Below are 21,737 nucleotides of genomic sequence, written 5' to 3' on the forward strand. Positions count from 1 at the left end.
CAACACTGTGAGCATAGCGGAACAAAGATTGATTTCGTAGCAGGTCTTTGCATTATGTGCACATTTAATTTTTATCAACATCACAATCCCATACGAGGATGGTGAGACACCAGCAATATGTCACAGGAGGAAAAGCAATATGTTACTGAAGGAAAAGGACCACAAAGACACAGAAGAGTAGTTGTACGCAAAAAAAAAACACAAAATGGTAGTAATAGGCTTGTAGTGGGATTAAAATGTTTAGTTTGTCTGCTCTGACTTGTGTATCTCAACCCTACATGACCCCGAACTTTCCCTGTAAAACTGTCATGATGGCTTGTGAAACATTAGGGGGACGCTTTAGGAAATGGAAACTGCAGCAATACTTAAAGCACTCCTGCTAACCTTTCTTGTTAACTGCAATAAAAACAAATAGTCTACAACGTATGAATTGTTATCTAGGAGAAGTGTATTGAAACATTGCTGTAAATGTAGTTTATTTAAAAAATGAGAAAAGGTACATGTTGAGGCTTCCTAATTGTTAACTTAAAACAAAGTTATATAAAACATCATTAAACTGAGTTTATGGTTGTAAGCAATGTTGACTGGTGATTTATTTTTTATTTTTTTCCAAATGTAATGTTATAAGAATAAAACACAAATGCAGTAGTTTAGAAAAAAGATAATGTGAGTAATGTTTATTTCAAGTTGCTTTATCTTTTGACATACTGTACACGTCTAAAGTAATAAGTGACTCACAAACATCAAACTATTTGTGATCAAAAGTAGATTTCAGTTTTACAGTTTATCGCAGTCTGCAAACAAACAATAAGATTTAGAAATTAAAAATACAGAGTCAATAGAGGCAACCAGAAAGAGGCTATGTGTTTAATTATTTTCTTTGCCCCTGAAAAGTTGATATAGACCAACGTTACTCAGATAAGCAAAAGATATTGGTCCGATATTGATTCGACTGTCTGCACTGATAATGAAAGTGCAGGCAGGTAGCGACCCACTGAGCCAGTGAAGAAGGAAATGTACCACTTTCAACCACAATGACTAAAACAGTGTTTTCGATCACGACCGGAATATATCTATATATGTATACACACACATATATATTCTAATGAAATAATGTAATGCGACTTGCATTCAGTCACTATCAACTCTTCAGTTGTTCGTCTGGGTCCTTAATCAAGGGGCAAGGAACTTGAAAGGGTTTGCCTTTAAAATAATCATTGTTATGTTACAAGTTACAAACGACTTAATTTGAGGAATTAATATAATTTGAACACAATGAATGTAAATATTAACTTAGTTTAAGAGTATGAGGGTCAAAACAAGGTGAGAGATTAATATCTTGTGGAAGTAGAACATATAAAATACCATAGTATACGGTACTGGATCAAGTTCATGGTCATAGTGACACATAAATGGTTGTAGTTTTGTGAAGTATTCACAACAATTAAAGAAAATATCATAAACTATTTCAGACAGCCTGATCTGGGGCTGTCACAATATCAGAATGATATGACACAGAGTGATTATCGTGGTCAAAATAATTCATGATAACACTATCATGGGTGCCTAGTTATAGTTGAAAGTTTGGGTGCAAGATTAGTGACATACTAAGGCAGGTATGGCAGGACATTTTTCATTTAATAAACATCTGAATGTGGCATTTCCTGCAATAAAGTATCCAATTACGCTGCTCATTCACTATAAAAAATAGTTTATATATCATCATATGTTTCAATGTTTCCTATAGGATTTTGTGAGACTGTGGAGGGTGGACCCAATCAAAACTTTTGCTAAGCTATGAAGAATTTTGCTCTGTTTTAAAACAATGTTGTGTTCTTGTTTACAATTGTATGCTTCAATAAATAATTTAAATAAATATTAACAGTGATTACACTGCAAAAAAGTCCCACACACAGAGCATGGTAAACAGGACAGGGTCCTCATTTCATGACGGTTTGGGTGAATTGTCGGTATAGTAACAGACCCCTGACGTCCCGGATGGAAGTAACGCCATGAGCAGGGGGCCCCGTCCTTCACCGCAGGGTGAGAGGGCACACAGCGAGCACAAGTCCACGGCACCAGGAACAAACAATGTCCGGGTGACAGGTGTGCAGAATTCATATGAGAAAACGGCTTCAGGATAGCAAATGTAATTCCTATAGTGGAGGTGCAGCTGGATTCCTGCTCAGTTTCCTATTACCAACTGTAGAAAATTATTCAAGAGGTGCTGGATCATTTACATAATATTATAATATGTGTTTTATTAAAATTATATTGCTATAACATTTTGAAATATCACGTTTATCATCATTGCTGGTATATCGCAACACCACTACCCTGAACTACACTGTGGCTCTTATGATTTCTACACTTGTTCTGCATTTTCAGTTTAAGAAACTACAGCTGGTGCTTTACTGGCAGGTTGACCACATGGTATGAGTGGGTGTAGATGTCTAATGGTACAATATTAACCACAGCAAACATTGTGTTGATCAGCTTAAGCCATAACAGAGATACTCTTTCATCTAAGCTTAATAAAAATAGCAACATCCAGAATTCAACTTTAGATTTTGTGGAAATGAAATTAGTCACTGACAATTTCAGTACTTGTTCTGCATTTATAGTGTGTCTAGAATTTCCCAATTTGACCGGTGCAGAATTGTATTTCTTTAGTGACGTGACAGGAAGTGTAAATGCAGCAGGAGAATTGTTAACATTGTGTTTTAAAGCATTTAGTCTCATATGTTCATCATTTATTCATCATCACATTTGCAGTGAAGAAGTAAATCCCACTGGAGCACTATCAATGTTTGCCCTCACTTTCTCTGGAAAATACAGTGAATGTGGAAAGAATACTCTAAGGAAAACCATGAGCAAAAAAACAAAAAACAAGGTGCTCTAGTATCTTCAGTGTACCTTTTGTTAATGTGTAACTGTCACCACTCAAATGGTTTCCCTGATGACTCTCCAGATTATTTCCCAAATGACCCACAATGACCATGTGCCAATCACAATAATAAAACAACAGTATGTGTCTCTGTAGTGATTTGTAGATATGAAAAATGATTTAATTAGAATGGTGAGACATTTTTTCTCAACTGCACCACGACCACCAACCACATTGCATAGTTTAACAGAAAGGTCTCAGTGTCTTAATGGAGCAGTTCCAACAGCACAGAGGGACAAAGTACTGCATGATTACAGTAACTTTATAATAGCAGCAAGTATTTACATCATGCTCGCAGTCCCATACAGGGAGTGGGAAAATATTAAGAATTTAAAACATCAACGTAAAGTTTCAGAATGGCCTACAACACTAGACCTGTGTGATATCTACCTATACAAATACACTTGAGCACAAACACAAAGTTGTTTCACTTTCTTAAATGTGTCAAAAGCATTGTTGAGTAGATTGAGTAGAGTTTTTTTTTTTTATAAATCATATATCACAAAGTATTTTAGTTGTACAGGTTCTCCAATATTTGTTGATGTGGGTACACAACAGATGTTAAACATACTAATAATCAAAGTAGTTTCTGATTGGACATACAGTCCCTAGTGATAAATGACTTACAAACATAGGTTAAAAAAAGAAATCTCTGATATAAAACATCTTTTCCACATTTGGTTATTTCATTTGAAAAAAAGTGATTTTACCTAATTTAGAGATGAACTGGAAAACCCCCCGGTCATAGCATTTCATTATGTAGAGTGTACTTGAGCAACGAAGAGGATTCACATAAAATGTAACACCAGCAGGAAGCCAGACATTCAGCGCACCAGATCACTGCAGAGAATGACACAGCTGCACATCAACAATTAGAAAGACTGGCAGAAATCCTCAGATTTTAAAGGTGAGAAATTAAATTTTTTGGTTTTAAATAGGGGCTTTTATTTGCCTTACAAATTAAATTTCTAATACGAAAATATGAATTTATCTTAAATCCCTTGGAGGATTTGTATTGTCTGTGTTTTAAATGTTAAATTATTTGCTTTATAACATTACTAGTATGCTTTATGTATGCAATGTTTTACTGTTTGAGTCATAATCTATATGCAGAATTCAGCCTATGCATATAATGGCTAATAATAGCTAATGAGGACTTATTTGTTGTTTGCAGACAATGTATTTAATCTTACCACAGCCACAGCAGTTGTAAATTACATTACAATCAATTATCCTAAACCTACAGAAAAAAAATCTTGAAAATGATCTTGTACTTAAAACTTTTACAGCAATATAATGAAACTGTCAGTCAGAGTACTTTGTTAAAAGGGAAGTGGTGAACTATCCAGACCACCTTTAACTTCCTTTTTCACCAGTGTTATTAATGGCACTGCAAAGAGGTGTATGGAGGACTGGGTTTCTGTATGAGTTTCACTTTCCGTCAGCAAATTACAAAGAAGCTAACCTTCCTTCTAATTCCTGTTAGTTGACAGAATGCTGATGAACCACACAAACCAAACAGAGGAGGACCTCTTCTCCTGCTACAGTCCCTCAGTCGTTGGTTACCGGTACTTTGCTGTGCTGTGGGGATGTGCCGTGACCATCACTGGTACGCTGGGGAACATGATGACCATCCTGGCCTTCGCCTTAGACCCACGTCTGAGGACCCGCTTCAATGTGCTCATCGTCAACCTGGCTGTAGCTGATCTCCTGTACTGCACCATATTGCAGCCCATATCAGTCGACTCCTATCTACACCTCAGATGGCGCAGTGGTCAGCTCTGGTGCAGTATCTTCGGCCTGCTCCTCTTCCTCTCCAACTCTGTCTCCATTATCACCCTCTGTCTGGTGGCAGTAGGCCGATACCTCCTGGTCACAAAAACAACCGTGTTTGACCGTGTCTTCTCTGACCGTGGTCTCATCTCACTCCTGATCTCAGCGTGGGCACTGGGCCTGGCCAGCTTTGGCCCACTCTGGCCTGTTTATGTGTTCGTGCCACAGGTGTGCACATGCAGCTTCCATCGCACAAGGGGTCGTCCTTACAGCACCATCCTGCTCTTTTTCTACTTTTTTGTTGGTTTGGGCTGTGTTGGTGTTTTCTACCTCCTCATTTACAAACGTGTCCAGATTGCCTCAAAAGCTCTGCTCCGCTACCGGCCAAGCCGCCGGTCCTCCAGAAAGAAACCAACTTCTTCAGCACAAGGGACTGATGATAGTGGTGTAGAGAGTGGCATGGCAAATACATGTAGCTGTGAGATCAGCAGTCAGGCATATCTGGACAAAAGTACAGATGAGATAACTTGTGAAGAATCGTCCGATTCGGTCCAGAGGCCTGCCACGGCCCTAAATTCATCACCAATCAAGTCTCCCCCTAAAATCGTCCCAGCATCACCTTTATCTACACCTGCTCCCACCACTGCAGCACCCTCCTCCACCTCAGGAACGTCGGGAGACGATGACGAATTTAAGCGTGTGACACGCATGTGCTTCACTGTTTTTCTGTGTTTTGTGTTCTGCTTTGTCCCCTTCCTGTTGCTAAACATAGCCGACAAACATAACCGCGCCCCGCAAGTACTGCACATGTTTTGTGCAAACCTCACCTGGCTGAACAGCTGCATCAACCCTGTGCTCTATGCTGTCATGAACCGACAGTTTCGACAGGCCTACCATGTGTTGCTCAACAGGGCTTTCGCACCTTTCACCTGCCTCTGGACCTGGTGGTCACCTCTGAGATCCTAAGCTCCTGGAGCTTAAACTTGGCTGTTGTAAAGCCAGTATAGTATTATTCAATTGAAAAAACCCAACACAGACATAGTGCCGTTTACACTCCACCACTATCAACTTTTAGGCTGCTTTTCTTTGTTACATTTATGCTGCATTGGAGATGCACCAATACTGGCATGGGATATCAGTCAGATACTGACTCAATAGCTAGATCAGGTATTTGTGATAATAGGGCAATCTGGTATCGGATACCATTATTTTGAAAAAAAAATGATTCTGTACATTTATATCCATGTATTTATATGTTATATTTTATTTTACAAAGATAGGAAAGCAATGTTTAAGTCAAGCCTGACACACGCTGTAGAAGAATGATTCCAGTCAGTTCCACAGGGTGAGGCATACAGCTTAATAATTAAACACTGGTACCAGTATGGATACTTGGGATGCTGATACCCAAAGCTCAGGTATCGGTATCAGTGTCGGGAATGGAAAAGTCAGATGAATGTATCCTTAGTTAAATGATTTTACCAAAATTCCAGTCCCCATTACTTCACAACCTCCATGTTTTAATCTGTTTCTTGTTTCCTTTTACATTAATGTACACAATTACATTATATGTTTATGAAATGTATGGAATAAATTATGTTTTGTAATACATAATCCCCACAGTTGCATTCAGAATGTTCAATTTGCCAATGCGTCATCACAAAAAGTGTCTATTACATCATATGAGAAACCACAAATGTTACAAAAATCAGCACAGGATATTCCTCTGTTACACAACATGCCTTAGAGGCTGTGGCACACCAGGTAGAGCGCTTGTCCTGTAACCACAAGGTTGGTGGTTTGAACCCCTCTGTCAACATGCCGAGGTGTCCTTGAGCAAGATACCTAACCCCCAGTTGCTCCCCGGGCGCTTCTTAGCAGCCCACTGCTCCTCTGGGATGGGTTAAATGCAGAGAATTGTAATTTCCCCATTGTGGGACTAATAAAGGCTTAATCATTATTATTATATAAAAAAATCAGGAACTTGTGACTGTGTCTCAACTCTGTATTGCCCCTTTCATGCTGACAGTACAATACTAACAATAGAAAGTGTTCATTAGTTTGACATGTGGGTGAAGTGTGCTTGTGTATGCATGTTTGAGTTGTGTCAAGGAATGCACTCATTTAGGATACCGACAAATGCAAATAACACTCATACTAATGTCCACACTCCACCCTCACAAGCTGTGATTTATCTTTAAAGAGGACTAACACAAGATATACTCAAGGCTGTCACGCTTGTTACACACATAGAAAAAACAAAGTTGTTGCTTGCGTGAAAAATAGAAACACAGCACTTCTATTTTTGGCCACAACACAGCAGCAAACCGGGTACCATGGCTACTTTTACCTCTGACTGACCGGGAGGCCGAGGGGCTTTAAGGTGCCAACTAAGAGCCACAACGTCCTGGTTATGGTCGACAAGGGCCGAAGTTGCTTTACTGACACTATAGCGTCAGTCATTGGGTACATCCCAAGTCTCTTAAATTGCCTCCTGGATTCCCTCACTTGCGTCCTTTCCTTGCATCTTAGTCCCGCCCACCAGGGATGCATGGAGAGACGCAAGGAAACCAGGCGAGGAGAGAGGAAACGAGGAAATGTGTTTTAAGAGACATGAGACGTCCTTTCCTCTGTAGCGTCACGTGAAGCGACGTCTGTTTCTGAAGACGGCGGCCGCTGATCACAACTGGATCAGCTGTCAGTCGGCTTTAACAGCTGGAGAGACTTTTGATTTTATGTCCGCACACATGATCACTGTACCAATATTAATAATGAAACAAAGTAATCATCACTGTACTAATATTAATAATGACACAAAGTAATCATCACTGTACTAATATTAATAATGAAACAAAGTAATCATCACTGTACCAATATTAATAATGAAACAAAGTAATCATCACTGTACTAATATTAATAATGACACAAAGTAATCATCACTGTACTAATATTAATAATGACACAAAGTAATCATCACTGTACTAATATTAATAATGAAACAAAGTAATCATCACTGTACTAATATTAATAAGCTCAGGACCGATTTGTACCGGCGAAATGCGTTTGTCTTATTTATTAATTATTAACGTCTGTATGTTTTGAAATTCGGATTGTGATGTCATTATTAAATAATCCAGAATATGATTATGTTTTCTCCTAAACACTTGAATTAATTTATTAGGCTCAATGTTTCGGGGTAAATTGGAATTACATAACTCATCCAACCTGACACTCAGGAATGATCAGCCTCATATGAATGAATGGAAATGAAGATAAATTATGTAAAAAGTGTTTCTACTGACAAACAGACATACTCTTCAACTCTTTAACTCTCTCTATCTCTCTCTCTAACTTTTCAATCTGTTTAATCTGTGATCTGTCATCACTCTGGTATTAAACTCTATTGATGATGATCTATATCAGATCAGTACGATCGGCTGCAGCGTCTAATCAGATAACAGATGAACGATGAGGGGGCGTGTCGGCCCTCACAACACTTCCTGGAAGGAAGCTCTCGTGCATCCTCGCTCATGGCTCCTCGGAGATCGCTCCTCCCTCCTCGCTCCTCGGTGCTGAAATAAGAGCTTTGGGACGGCCGTCAATATGGCGGCGCAGAACGACTTATAAGAGACTTGGGATGTACCCTTGGTCTGAGAGAGCTTTGACTGGCCCTTTAACGTTAATCCAAGTTTTCATAAGACAATCTTTTAGCATGTTAGCATGCTAGTTTAGCAAAACTATTAAGTCAATCATTGTTATTATATTATTCTGCCATGAGCTTAACTGGTCGGTAAGTGTACATTAAAAAAGATAAAAATCCTAAATATATTTTGATAATTCAATATGGAAGTTTTTGACAGACAGACAAGCAGACTAGTTAAACATTAACTTGTTGGCACAGCTAGCATAAAGTTAAAACAATAAAATGTAGCTAACGTTACACACGTAACACATAACATGCTATTAATGCCAAAATACTCCTAGTGAAAATAAGTAAGAAAATTAAACAATAATAATACAGCCATATTATCTTGGATTTCAAGATTAATCATTAATGGTGTTATTGTTTAACCTATTTTTTTTTTTTACGTCTTTCCATCGATTTAGTCTTTCGAAGTCACGTGAAATGTAACTACCGGTACATATCTTTAACGTTATTCGTGAGAATAAGTGACTTGGGGTAGTACTCGCTTGCAACTAGAGGTAACTTAATAACATTACTGACAACGACCAACCACATCAACGGCTGATAACGGCTACAACGGCCAGCTAACACGTTAGCTAGCAAGAATTGACAACTTGGCATCACACAGACAAATTGCATCAGTCAACGTTTCAATTTATGTTTTTAACCACCTGGCTAAGGAACTGAAGTACTAATTGAGCTTTTAGACCTTGTTCTGTCCTCACAAACTCCTGAGAAATACATCTGGTTCTCTAGCTGGCTAGTTTAATTGCATTTCATCGTCAGCTCCGTGCTGCCTGGGCTCAAGGTCATCATGGTCTGGTTGAAAAGGGTTAATCAAACTCAACCATAATGTGAAGTTCATACAGATACAAGTTTTTTAAGAGTAATAAGTGAACCTAAAATCTCAATAGAGCCACATCTTTTGGTTTCATTTAAATAATTAATGCATTTTTTAATATAGAAGTTGAATAAGATTTGGTGTTGCAGTCTGAAAGTCTAAGAATTAAATCTTCATTAATAAGATACTGTGAACATGATATAAAAACTATTTCTCATAATTGTTAGTTTACAACATTTCAGTTATTGATGAACCAAACATGCCCTTTAATTGGTGATGTTTATTTTTGATTTAAATGAGCAGGTAAATATAAAAGCATATAACTTAAAGGGAGTAAGTGCCATGTGTCAGAACAAAGTATCACAAGCTGCAGGTGGCAACAGTAAGGTAACCACAAAGGAACTGGAAACAAACATTGAAACAATAAATTATGTGCAGTCTGGGCAGTGTACTATTCTTACATGGTCAGTTTTATATCATTCCTTAGATATCTTATCTCAAAGTAACAGCTGCATGGTAGTTGAGATGTCTAATACAGGTGCCTGGGACACTAATGGATTGGATATTAGTCCAGCTAATTCAATAATCTCTCTTTTGTGTCTTCCAATATTCTCATTGAAACATTAACAACAATACATGATTTAAAGGGAATTATAAATGTTATGTTCTAGTGATTTCAAAGTGCACAGCTGCAATATAATGCTTATTGTGAAAGCAAAAATCTGAATTAACAGAGGGGCTTTCAAATTTTTCAGATTAAAATGGCAAACTATTATGTTCACAGTAAATTTGCTAAGTATGCAACGACATGGGTGTTGTTATGTAAGTAGCTAAAAGTAAATGTGACGATAAATGGTACAGTGGTTTTGGTTAAATATACAAAAAAGAGGCTTATTGGAAAATGCTTCCACAGGATTGTGGGGGCAGGCAATTAAATCCTGTAAAACTGAAATCCGGCAGCCCCTGCTCCTCTTGCAAGTTGTCAGAATCAACAAAGATGTTGGGGTTGTTGAGATACTGCAGTAACTCGTCCTCTGTGGCTCCAACAGAGTCAGACAGCATGGGATCAAGGTGATACGTTTCCAGAGGTGACTCCAGTGAATGAGGACTCCCGTTTTGTTCTGAGAGCAGAAAAATGGAAGAGAGAAAGATAATGTTTCTACTGCCATGGCTGTGTTTTTTATTTCTGATACTGCTTTCACAAAAATGTGATATGCTATGCATCCGAACAGAAAAAAAAGAAAGTACAGACTGATGCTGTAGGGTTTGATTTTGCACAAGATTCCTGGTGAATTGCATGCAAGCTTTGTACTTTTCCTTCAGCACATCAAATTATTCAAGTTCTCAAACAATATTCACTACACTCAGTTTATTTTACTGTTTTAATAACTCAGTTAAAAGAATATACTGCCTTTTGTAAGCCATAAATGACTAGGTCAGCAAGTATACTTACTCCATTTCTGTCAGAGGGTTAAATAAGAAGATCGATACAACTCATATCGGTCAATTAAATATAACCCAATGGCAAACAGCTGGTTAGCTTAGCTCAAAGACTGGAAACACGGAATCAGCTAGCCTGGCTCTTGTCAAAAGCTATAAAAAAATCTGCCAACAAGCACTTCTAAAATTTACTGTCTAATATGTTAACCTTCTTGATTCTAAGCAGTTGATAGGCAACCAGAGAAGACTCGGGGAAGTTACTGGTAGTCATCAAGAAAAAGCCCAGCACATAAAAGCTAATTGTTGTTGTAAACGTGTTGTATTTTGTATGGATTTAATTAAAGAAATACACCTTGTTAATCAGTGAGTTTAAAAAAGGGGCTGGTGGGTTGATTTTTGCTTTCACCAAAATGGTACATAGGTCTTCAGCTTGAAGACCGTAAGATTAAATGCTATTAATGCCAAAATACTCCTAGTGAAAATAATTAAGAAAATTAAACAATAATAATACAGCCATATTATCTTGGATTTCAAGATTAATCATTAATGTTGTTATTGTTTAACCTATGGCTATGTGCTGTTTTTATTTTTATGTCTTTCCATCGATTTTAAGACATGCACCAAGCAAAGATATAAAGTATTCAAGCATCAGAAGGTAGAATCAAGAAGCTATAAACAATTAAATAAATGTGTTAGTGACAGTTTTGCTCAAACCAATCATCGTTAAATTATATGTTCAGTAGAGCAGACTACTGTACATATGCATGCAGTAGAGAAGAAGCAGCCCACAGCCCCAGGGGGGAATACGTTAACAGTTTCATAGCTGTAGCTTAACATCCCACTAGATCATAGTCATAGATCATCATCTTCCCCACTGATTTCCCACAGTGCAGTGCCAACATAGGTAGCGCAACACAGAGCTCTGTGATGAAGGGAGAGTGATTTGTTTTGGTGAGGTTTTCAGCTGGATGGGACAGCGAGGAGAGCCATGACTCACCGGCTGCCTCTCCACACAGGCCATTCATTGGCTCCAAGCCTTCACCCTGTGCCATGTCAGAGGACATGGGTGACTTAGCCTCCAGTGTGTTCCTACATGACCAATGACAAACAGTCATTACAACCAGTTGCTCATGACATAAAAAGAGGGGATGGGAACACTACTTCTCAGATGAAGCAAGTGCATTTTTAGTTTGTAGTTGTTTCTGTATAAAAAGCACATTTAGAATATATAGGACAATTACATATTATTCTGAAAAGCAAGACACTGTAAACCAGCCTGGGAAAAAAACCGAATAATACACTTACTCCTTTGAAACAAACATCAGCTTGGTTTTGATGTACTTTATGTAAGGACTGTCACCTGAAAAAGAGTGAGTTTAGAAATCAATGTGTCATATTCATCCACAACACTATCAGTATATTGTAATTAAACTCATGAATACTGCATGAGTATAAGCCATTCACATAGCAAAATTGCTTTCAAAGATGATTAAAGAAAAAACATTTGATGTCCTTACTTCCACTCTTCTCAGAGTAGTATTTTCCGAAAGCCTCGTCTTTAGGGGTGTCGGGATATAGATAGAGAAGAGGATTTTCTGGGATGTTTTCAGCTTCTAAGATCTGGAAATTCCTGATGATTTCATGGAAGGGAATCTGGCAAAGGTCAACCTTGGTGAAGGGCTGGACCGTCTTCACGTCAGGCTCCCCTACAATAGACAGAGGATGATAGTATCTGATGTTTATACTGGATTGGTCTACCAGGTAACAATTTGAAATAATATTCTAGAATCATTAGGAAATTAAAAAATATCTCACCAGTTATGGTGATTTCCACCCAGGAGAAGGTGATTCCCCCAATGACACTTTCACTGAAGCGCAACAAGAAGGTGCCTCTCTTCTTCTTCTTCAGGAGGGACTTCTCTTTGCCTTTGCTCACAAAACCCATGATGAGGCTACATTACAGGGGGAAAAAAAGGCTTAAATAAAACAAGAAACTTCTCACATTTTCCACTAGTTAAAGGCATGAGCTCAACTGCTAAAACATACCCATCCCTCCACAGGTCTTCGAGGTATGTTTTCACCATCACCAAGATGCCATCAAACCACACCCAGAAAGTGTCAGGAGTATTTTCCTGTAACAAAGGGTGTGGAAAAGGTCATCAATTCACACCTAAAGTATATTCATTAACATTAAACACACAAGACTAAGAATACACGGCCACGCTGGCAGCTCTGTGAGGCTATAATGCTCACTGTAAAGGAACACAAATTGTACGATGGATAAAATTTGAGGTGCAAAAATGGTAGAGGTTTTGACTGTCAGCTATCATGGTCACATTGTTAACATGCTGAGGTTTAGCAGGTAATGTTGATCATGAACGACAGCTTAAATTACCACGTTTGGTAGCTTGCATACATATTAGCACAAACACAAAATACTTGATGGGAATCAAATTCGTTTTTCCGGTATTTAGTCATAAACTTACAAACTGACATTTTGCCCTGATAGTGGCGCCAGAGGAAAAATCAGGGGAACACTAAAGCACCGACAATACGTAATGGCAATAATTGTCACCATTTAACTAAAGTGATGCCAGAGGGAAAAGTCAAGGGATCACCAAAGCTGAGCTATTTCGAAATAAGTGGTTAGGATTGATGTTAATACCTTAAACCATGCTGACAAATATTTTCTAGGATTCAGTATTCTTACCTTGCTAAATTTGGACCAAGATACTTTGCAGGTGTCATATTTCTGCTGCTTTCCTGGTGGGATGCAAAATAAATGATGAATTATGCAACTGTCACTAACTGACATCATCTATAATAAAACATGCACACAAGCCATGAAAGATGCTGAATTATAGCGGGCAATCCTTTTGATCATAATCTGATACAAATAAAAAAAAGTCCTACTGGGTGTCGTAAATATTCCGATGATACTGTTAACAAACATTTCCACAAAGACAAGTAACAGTAATGTTTTTAAATCAAAGAGCTGTCATAAATATGATTAAGTAATTAGAATGATGCTCTAAATGATGCAATACATTACATTACAGTCATTTAGCAGACGCGTTTATCCAAAGCGACTTACAATCAGTAGTATATTACATATCATTCACCCATTTCACACACTGATGACAGGCTACCATGCAAGGTGCCACCATCAGACTCTTACTAACATTCATCATCCAGTCCACACCGATGGCAAGCCTTCGGGAGCAACTTGGGGTTAAGTGTCTTGCCCAAGGACACATCGACTGCCGAAGCCGGGTATCGAACCAACGACCCTCTGATTGGAGAACTACCTTGCTCTCCACTATGCCACAGCCGCCGCCACAATAAAAACTAAATAAGACACATTGTAAAGTCTTGGGCATCCTTTGTTTGATCAGGGGAGAAAATAGTAAGAGAGAACCATTTTACCACCTTCCCCAATGGTTAGAGTTGGACACAAAATGTATGGTTCACTCTATTCTAATGAGAAACTGGATTTGAAAAATAGAAAAACACCAACCAACTGATGCAGGGATTAATTTGGTTAAATTATGTCTATCCTTCCAAATGGCATCCAAAAGCCAAACTGCAATCCAAGATTTTTACACCAATGCCTCTAGAACTTAAGAAAAGTTGCTGAGGCTTCAGTTATTTTCTTATCTGAACAAATTCACCCCTATTTTTAGACAGAACAACCATAACAATAAGCAAATGCAAGCACTTGAAGCAGGACATCGAAGCAGCATTTACCAAAGAGTCTGTGTGCAATCATTTCCAGCTGAGCCTCATTCAGACCACGTTTAGTGGCAGAGAGAAACTGCCAGCTCAACATCTCTCCAAACTGCGGCCAAGTGGCTGCAGGACAGTTGGCAAAGAACATGACATCCTGGAGAAAAAGCCACACATTAAAAATATATATATAAACAATTAATTTCTAATGCCCTCTTATAGCACTGCAACATTCTACATGGTGTGTTTTAGTCTTCCAGGCATCTCTCACCTTGGTGTCAACACTGAGCAGGTTGAACCAGAGGACAGACGCCCAGGCGCTCTGCTGCTGGCTGGAGTTGGAGATGATGACCACCGGGATTGAGGAGGCCTAGGTTGGGTTCCAAGGAACGATAACTTTTATTTAGATCACATTTCCATAATCAAGACAATAAAAACAGTGGCATAATCATTCATTTGTATACAGAGCACATGTAGGTTAATGTTTTTTTTATTTTTTATGAAGCCAGCCATATAACAAGAAAGGAAGTCAGAGGAAACTCCACCTGCAACTCGACTGACAAGCCTTTCATCTCAAAGACAGTGTCAAAGCAGATGATGTGCAGTTCCTCTGTAACACTTAGAGAAATCTGTCAACACCAGAAACACAGATCATTATTTGGTTGTTCACATCTCCTTTAATTCTGACTTGAGTTAAACTGTAAGCACAGACGATATCTTCAGGATTGCTAACGTTTACTCACATCACTGACTCCTTTGCCCCCACCTCCAGACTTCTGCTCCTTCAGAGTCTACAGACAAATAAGAGTACACAAAATAATTCAAACAACAATATTATCACCTGAGAATAAAGACATTGTCATATACATTTTTCATCTTAATCACTAAAGTTTAGCTTCTGGAGCCTGCTTTATGTGTGCACTTAAAAATGTTGAGAGTTAAGTATTCATCCTTCAGATGTCGCAATTATTAAAGGCTTTGTATGTTATTGTTGATAACTGTTTTCCTTGTCCTCATTTAATATTTTTTCACTCACAAGATGTCTGAAGTCTGCTACCATGCCTCCACTTTGGCTCTCTGCCATGTTCAAGGCCTTGATTTTGGTCCCAAGGACATTAAAACGCCGATATCTGCAAACAAATTCACATCAAATGCAAAAGTTGAATACAGTTCTTCTTGAAATACCACTTGATATCAAAGCTAAAGTTATAAAAAACAAATACTCACCCTTTGATCTGAGGAGCCTCCCTAATTTCAATGGGAAGAAAAAAGAGTAGTTATCACAGGGGGCAACAGAACATCCTCATCAATAGTCTGAAATCAAGAACTAAAGCTGCAGGTTTACTCTGTGTGTGTGTGTGTGTGTGTGTGTGTGTGTGTGTGTGTGTGTGTGTGTGTGTGTGTGTGTGTGAAAGTAATTCAAACTAAAAAGAGGAACCTCACCTGTCCATGGACACATTCACTTTCATAGAGTGGTTCAGCTCAGGGAACTTAACAAGAAGTCTGAAAATATGAAATCAGGTGTAAGATTTTAGAAATATTAAAAGGCAGAACAAGTAGGATTTCAAAACTGCAGTCTTTTAACACAACACTCAAAGTTTGCCCCTCTTTCTTGCCTCAAGGACACCAGAAGCACACGCCCCCTGACTGCGGTTAGGTTTCTTGCTAGTGGGTTGAAGCTAACCCGAGATTCATTCTTGTTTTGGCACAAGCTTCTTCTTAGCTTCCTCTTCTCACGTGCTTACTATCTTGCACCTGGTCGCTTCATTGTTAAATAAGATAATACAGGCAGTATTATCTGCAAATACAGACACCCTCACACTAGTCGGTCATAAGTGATGACTGAGAGGAATAATCTTTGTATGAGTCTATGTGTATATGTATATATATATATATATATATATATATATATATATGTAATATATGTTTTTTTAGGAAAACCCTCCTCCTAATCCTAAAAAGTGAAAAAAGAAAAATAAGAAACCTCTCAAGATTACAAATAATTGAACTAAATAAGTTTGAGAGATCAAAGTAACATTTAAGAAAAGTTTGGAGAAAAGGCTTTGGAGAAAAGTATCACATTATCATTGTTCTCCTTGTCATAATGTCCATATAAGATCAGAACTGCTGTCATGTTTATGTGGTGAATTAAAATCAATTACAGCCAGTAAACTGAGTTTTGTGGGTTGAGCTCCACTGCGACCCTTTGTTTTGTTAGAGGTAGATTACGTTTTTCAAAGAGTCGCTTCAGGTCAGTGATCCGACACAACTAGCATACTAATAACAGCATATGTAATTCTGAAAACGGATACTGATTATTACATTACAATGAAGGCATTGCACCTAGGAAGAGCCTGTACATATAGATTAAGTAAAACATATACTCAAAGTAGATTCAAACAAATTCATAGCATCGTAGTGATTGCCTGGAGTGGCACACTGACCTGGTCTTGACAGAGAACTGGACGTTTGTGCGAAGCACCAGGGGTCCTTTCCCCTGAGGCATGGAGGGCTGAGTCTCCACCACAAAGGAACTTTAAGAAAGAGTTAGACAATAATGGCATGAAATTTAAGAAATAAATCATAAGAGAACCATAGAGTGTATGAAAGTTTGTCCTAAAAGAGAAACCTTTTGAGTAAGTCTTTCAGGAGAGTATCTGCTCTCTTCTGCATTGTGGGTTTTTGGGCCTTCACTGGGTCATTGTCATAGGACACTTTTCCTACCAGCTCGTCCAGCTTACCAAGAAACTCCCGCACCTGGAACAGACACACTGCCACACAGGTGAACCTAAAAACAAGAGAGAAAGAGCAAAAGTGGGGGAAAAAAGGGGAAAAAAGGATAAGTATAAAAACAGACACCAACAAATGACGACCATGAACTAGAGCTGCCCCCGCTTAGTCTATAAGTCAATTAATTAGTCGTTTTGATTGGTCGAATGTGATAATAGCGGTGATGAGATTGGGAAAGTATCAAATTCCACCTATAAAACAGTATTTTTTTCTCCAGCACTTAATTTACAAAAAAGATTAATTGATATAACTGTTACGTTAAACGTTAAAGATTAAAATTCATGAGAAGCAGGTGGAGATGAACATACCACTTCTCTAGCTGATCCAGACAAACATTGTCTGGAGCACCAATGCTGGCCTTCTGCTGCCTCCTCTGCCACTCCACCAGCTCATTCTTCACCAGTATGTCAATCAGGCCATCAATCCTGTCCAGGAGCTTATTTAGGTCTGACAGTGTGCTCTAAGGAGATGATCATATGAAACAAAAATTAGCATTATTATTTTGAATTAGGAAAATAATTTGATTTATGAGAGATTAAGGTGTTTATTAAGATTATTGATAACTTTGTACCTTTCTACATTCATTCAGTCTGTTGATAAGTAACTGAAAATTCTTCATTTGTTCCTTCTTCACCGCCTCATCTACCACAGCTGCATAAAGGTTTCCACAGTGGGATCACAGTTTCCATGTAAAATAAACCAAAACAAGAGAGAACATGTAGCTGTGATTCAGGCGTCTTTATTAGTCATCCTAAGAGAACATTGTCACAGCATGGAAATTTAACCAGAATGTTTTAATCTTCTTACCTTCCATTTTATAGGTTTGGAATTTAAAATCAAACTCGTCTTGCTGCTCCTCCAGACAAAACATTGTATGATCCATGCACTACATCACAAAAGGCCAGATAATACAAATAATGAATTAAATGTAACATCTTTCAATTACAGGCAAAACACAATGGCATAAAGCAACATAATCTGCACCTGCACTTCGTTGCGAAGGCCAGCCATTTTACGTTCAAGGTCCTGCTGACTGCTTGTCTCCATGGCTTCTTGCGCTACATGCAAAAACTGGACCTGAGAAAAGCAAAGGAGTAGGAGGGGCAGGTATAGAGATAAAGAGTCTTTCTGATGTGAAACTGGGCACGATTGTTTTCAGTGTAAAGAATAAGTGTGAGTGAAAGTGGCAGTTAAAACAAAATCACTGCTTGGTGGAAAATCTTGGTGGAAAACCACACACTGAATCCTGAAGTTTGTTTTCAATACATGTGGCACTTTTTTACACAACTGCAAATATAAAAAAAAATTCAGAACAACTGAAAACAGACAAAGTGTATAACGGAAATTATACACTTTGTCTGTCAATTTAAAGTGACAATTTAGTAACATTAAACACAGCACATCCGCTCTTGGTGGCTGGACTTTGAGTCAACAGCCAAAACATGGCAACTTTTTAAGTGGCCATATGATAAAATATTTGTTTGTACAAAAATATCAGGTGACAACTGCAAAAAAAATGTCTAGAGCAATAGGTGTGTAATTGTTTCCATGTGCATGTAATTGTTTCCATGTGCATGCATTTAAATGTTTTATGAGCAGCAGGGTGTGTCACATCTAGGTCACAATAATATCTAAAATACCTGCTCAGCCAGCTCAGCACTCTCCAGGATTTCCTTCTCCTTTCCCAAAAACCATAGGATTGTGTTTGCCAAGTCACATGGGTCTTCCAGGTATCTCTGTAAGGAGAGAGAGGTCAGATGGATATCAGAGTCAAAGCAATCATTATGTTCCTAAAATAAAGACGTCACCCAATGGTACCACCCAGACAAACCTGAAAGTTCTGTTTATAGCGTCTAATGTTGTGCTGCATTAGGAATGACTCCTCCTGGACAAAGCGGCTGTGTTGGATATCCAGATTCTCCAACAGCACCTGGAACAGCACCATTGCCAAGTCATGGTCCCGTGCTGCTCGTTGCCTAAATAACAAAAAAAAACAAGATACAAATAGCAGAGTTTTACAAACAGGGCAACTTGCTGTAATCTTTGAATAGTATAATATGGGTTTAATTGTATCAGGGGCAAGAGAGATGCCAGTGCTGCCTTACCACTCCTGCTTCTCTATCCAGGCTGACAGGTAGTGCCTCACGTCCATGGGCAGGTCATCCCTGTCATAGAGCTCATGGAGCTGCTGTGTGTAACCAGCCGTCAACTGCCTCAGTCTGTCCCACTGAGCCATCCTAAGGTTGATCGGGGAAACACTGACATTCACTCAACCCGCAAACCACATGTAATGCACTTACATTTAACAATTTAACGATGTTCAAACAAGCCTGTAAGAAACAGTTGAAGGAGCAAAGTGCGGACTCTTCGACAAGATTACGACGTGTGACTGATAACTAACGTCATGTACGACTGTGCACATTTGACCTAATGTCTGCATCTTGTGTTATTATTATTATTATTTTAACGAGCCAAAATACAACGTATTTTTATTTGCACGTTACGTTAGCTTTGTTTTGGATATGGCCCTTTAGTAACAACACATTTCCTTACCTTACTTTATGCTGTCAGTCAGAGTCCACTTAGAAATGTCTTAGTAACTAACGTCAGCTGGCTGGTCATTTAAGACAGGCGCATAGCTATCTCCTGTTTGTTGTGTTACTAGTTAGAGGTAGCTGCTGTTGACGTCGATTCTACAAAACAACTGCAAAGCAGGAAAGCATGTGAATGTTATTTCCTCAATATGTTCTCTTGTTGATTGGATATCTACTTATCCCTCCCAAGTTGTTCTTCTCGAACTAACCACGGGCGCCATTTTGGCTCTGACGCAAATGCCGTCAAAGCGCTTAAGAGCCGAAATGTCCGGATAAGGTTAAACGGTTTCCTCGTGAGCCCAGAGCTGACAGCTCATTGGTCGACCCGGTCTCACAACAGCGCGTGCTGTTGGTACTTGGTCACGTCAGTCTAAGTGATGAGCAGAAATCGAAACTTACGGCCTCGACTGAAAATTTCCCGAGAAATGATGTTGTGAAAGTGACGAAGCGAGAGTGACCCTCTCAGGGGCGTAGCACGGAAATATGGGCCCGAGGCAGTCTCTGAGGGCCCCTCCCGTTGAACCATTTTTTTCACAAAGGAAAAAGACAATTGAACAAGAGTGGAATATAATTGTATTATTTATTGTGTAGTCTATTATGTAATCATTTCAGCCACTTAAGCTCTTACATAGTGAAATGCATCCATTGGGTTGTAAAACAAATATCCTGGATCTCTTCAACTACACTACCTTTAAAGGTCTCTTCACCCCGTCATCCTCTGCACTGAATCCTGCCTCTTATTCAGCCTCATCTTTGGTGCAAGAGCCCACCTAGAAGCAAAGAGTTGTACAGTCTGTAATAAATCTGTATCTGACAGTTCCATCGCGGAAACATTGTCAATATCTTCTGTATTCACATTCCTCACACACCAATTGTACTTGTGGTTTTGTTCTCTCTGTTCAGTCTTCTTGTACTTAACAACTAGAGACTCATTCAATGGCATCAAACCAGCAGAAATGTTCAATTGGACCAGGAGCATAAGCTGGGGACCCCTACCCCACTACGTACCCCCCTACATCAGTCACTATTGCTCGTACCATACAATCAAACTCAGCTTTCATTTGGATCTCAACTACACCTGTAAAGTTATGTGACACCTTAACAGGCCAGAGGTGGTAACATTTGGGGGCTTACACGGTTGAGACATTGTCACAGTGACAAAATCTGCCCACAGACATAGAGATGGAAATTTAAAGACATGGCAGTGTAGCCTACTCAAGACCCCTACTGTGGTAGTTCTCGGTGTAGAGTCTCTGATAAATTATAAACTAAAAACAGGCTTACATTAAAATTTTACTCACTTAGAGGCGCTGTTACACAAGGAAACTTTGAAATAACACACACTAATTGTAGCTTACAGCAGGGCTCCCATGCTTTCACCCAAGGTCATTTCATATCTTCTCTTATCCTTTGCATGCCAGCTGTACCTATTAAGCTCTTACACACACAAATTCTTTGTTATGGAAGGTTCATCGTAAACACACATGCAGAGGGAGGCCTCACCCTCCCTTCCAGGTTTACCGCTTGATGAACTGGTCTTTTCAGCTGGCTAAGTAGCAATTTATATAAATATTGACATTTTGTATTCATTTGTGTCTTTACAATGGATGTCAGGTAACTTTTAATCTTTTTTTCTCAAATCAACAACAGGTACAACAGGCCCTCTGCGGGAACAGAAGCAGTATTTATTCATCTCTTCAGTTCCCACTCTCACCAGTAGATGGCATACTTGCCCCACCATTTCAGACATTAGCTTGAATTAGTAAATTGGTTATTAATAGTAAAGAAATAACAAATTTGCCATGCAGAAACTCACTTCATCATATCATAACGGTTTCTCATGTACAAAACTAATGTAAATATGTTGACGTATAACAGACGTGTTTTGCGTCGCCAAATATGTAATGATACCGTTGCTGATTGTATGGATGTTGCTATGTG

At 38.8% G+C, this 21,737-nt stretch overlaps 2 protein-coding genes across 2 annotated transcripts; one reads left to right on the forward strand and one right to left on the reverse strand.

Moving 5' to 3' along the window:
* Positions 1-3,779: 3,779 nt before the first annotated feature.
* On the forward strand, positions 3,780-7,537 carry gpr84 (G protein-coupled receptor 84). The gene is made up of 2 exons (XM_054617269.1): positions 3,780-3,854; positions 4,434-7,537. The coding sequence occupies exon 2, from the start codon at positions 4,442-4,444 to the stop codon at positions 5,684-5,686; it is 1,245 nt and encodes a 414-aa protein (XP_054473244.1). The 5' UTR covers positions 3,780-3,854; positions 4,434-4,441; the 3' UTR covers positions 5,687-7,537.
* A 1,969-nt stretch (positions 7,538-9,506) lies between these two features.
* Positions 9,507-19,942, reverse strand: stat2 (signal transducer and activator of transcription 2). Its single transcript, XM_054617720.1, has 24 exons — positions 19,756-19,942; positions 19,308-19,439; positions 19,034-19,178; positions 18,843-18,938; positions 18,187-18,279; positions 18,010-18,088; positions 17,774-17,853; positions 17,511-17,662; positions 17,042-17,200; positions 16,857-16,946; positions 15,856-15,915; positions 15,640-15,660; positions 15,449-15,542; positions 15,156-15,203; positions 14,958-15,041; positions 14,684-14,782; positions 14,434-14,569; positions 13,397-13,449; positions 12,733-12,818; positions 12,502-12,638; positions 12,204-12,392; positions 11,992-12,046; positions 11,684-11,775; positions 9,507-10,367 (listed from the first exon to the last, which is right to left on the reverse strand). Exons 2-24 carry the CDS (start codon positions 19,436-19,438, stop codon positions 10,138-10,140), a joined length of 2,409 nt encoding a protein of 802 aa, XP_054473695.1. The 5' UTR covers position 19,439; positions 19,756-19,942; the 3' UTR covers positions 9,507-10,137.
* Between the last annotated feature and the right edge of the window lie 1,795 nt (positions 19,943-21,737).

Source organism: Anoplopoma fimbria, chromosome 17 (assembly GCF_027596085.1).
Source record: "Anoplopoma fimbria isolate UVic2021 breed Golden Eagle Sablefish chromosome 17, Afim_UVic_2022, whole genome shotgun sequence".
Classification (NCBI taxonomy): Eukaryota; Metazoa; Chordata; class Actinopteri; order Perciformes; family Anoplopomatidae; genus Anoplopoma; species Anoplopoma fimbria.

Coding starts and splice junctions, on each gene's coding strand:
- gpr84 (XM_054617269.1), top strand. CDS start 4,442: ATGCTGATGAACCACACAAACCAAACAGAGGAGGACCTCTTCTCCTGC.
- stat2 (XM_054617720.1), bottom strand. CDS start 19,438: ATGGCTCAGTGGGACAGACTGAGGCAGTTGACGGCTGGTTACACACAG. Junction 17,201..17,510: donor CTGGATCAGCTAGAGAAGTG/GTATGTTCATCT, acceptor TCTTGTTTTTAG/GTTCACCTGTGTGGCAGTGT. Junction 12,393..12,501: donor GGTGGAAATCACCATAACTG/GTGAGATATTTT, acceptor TGTCTATTGTAG/GGGAGCCTGACGTGAAGACG.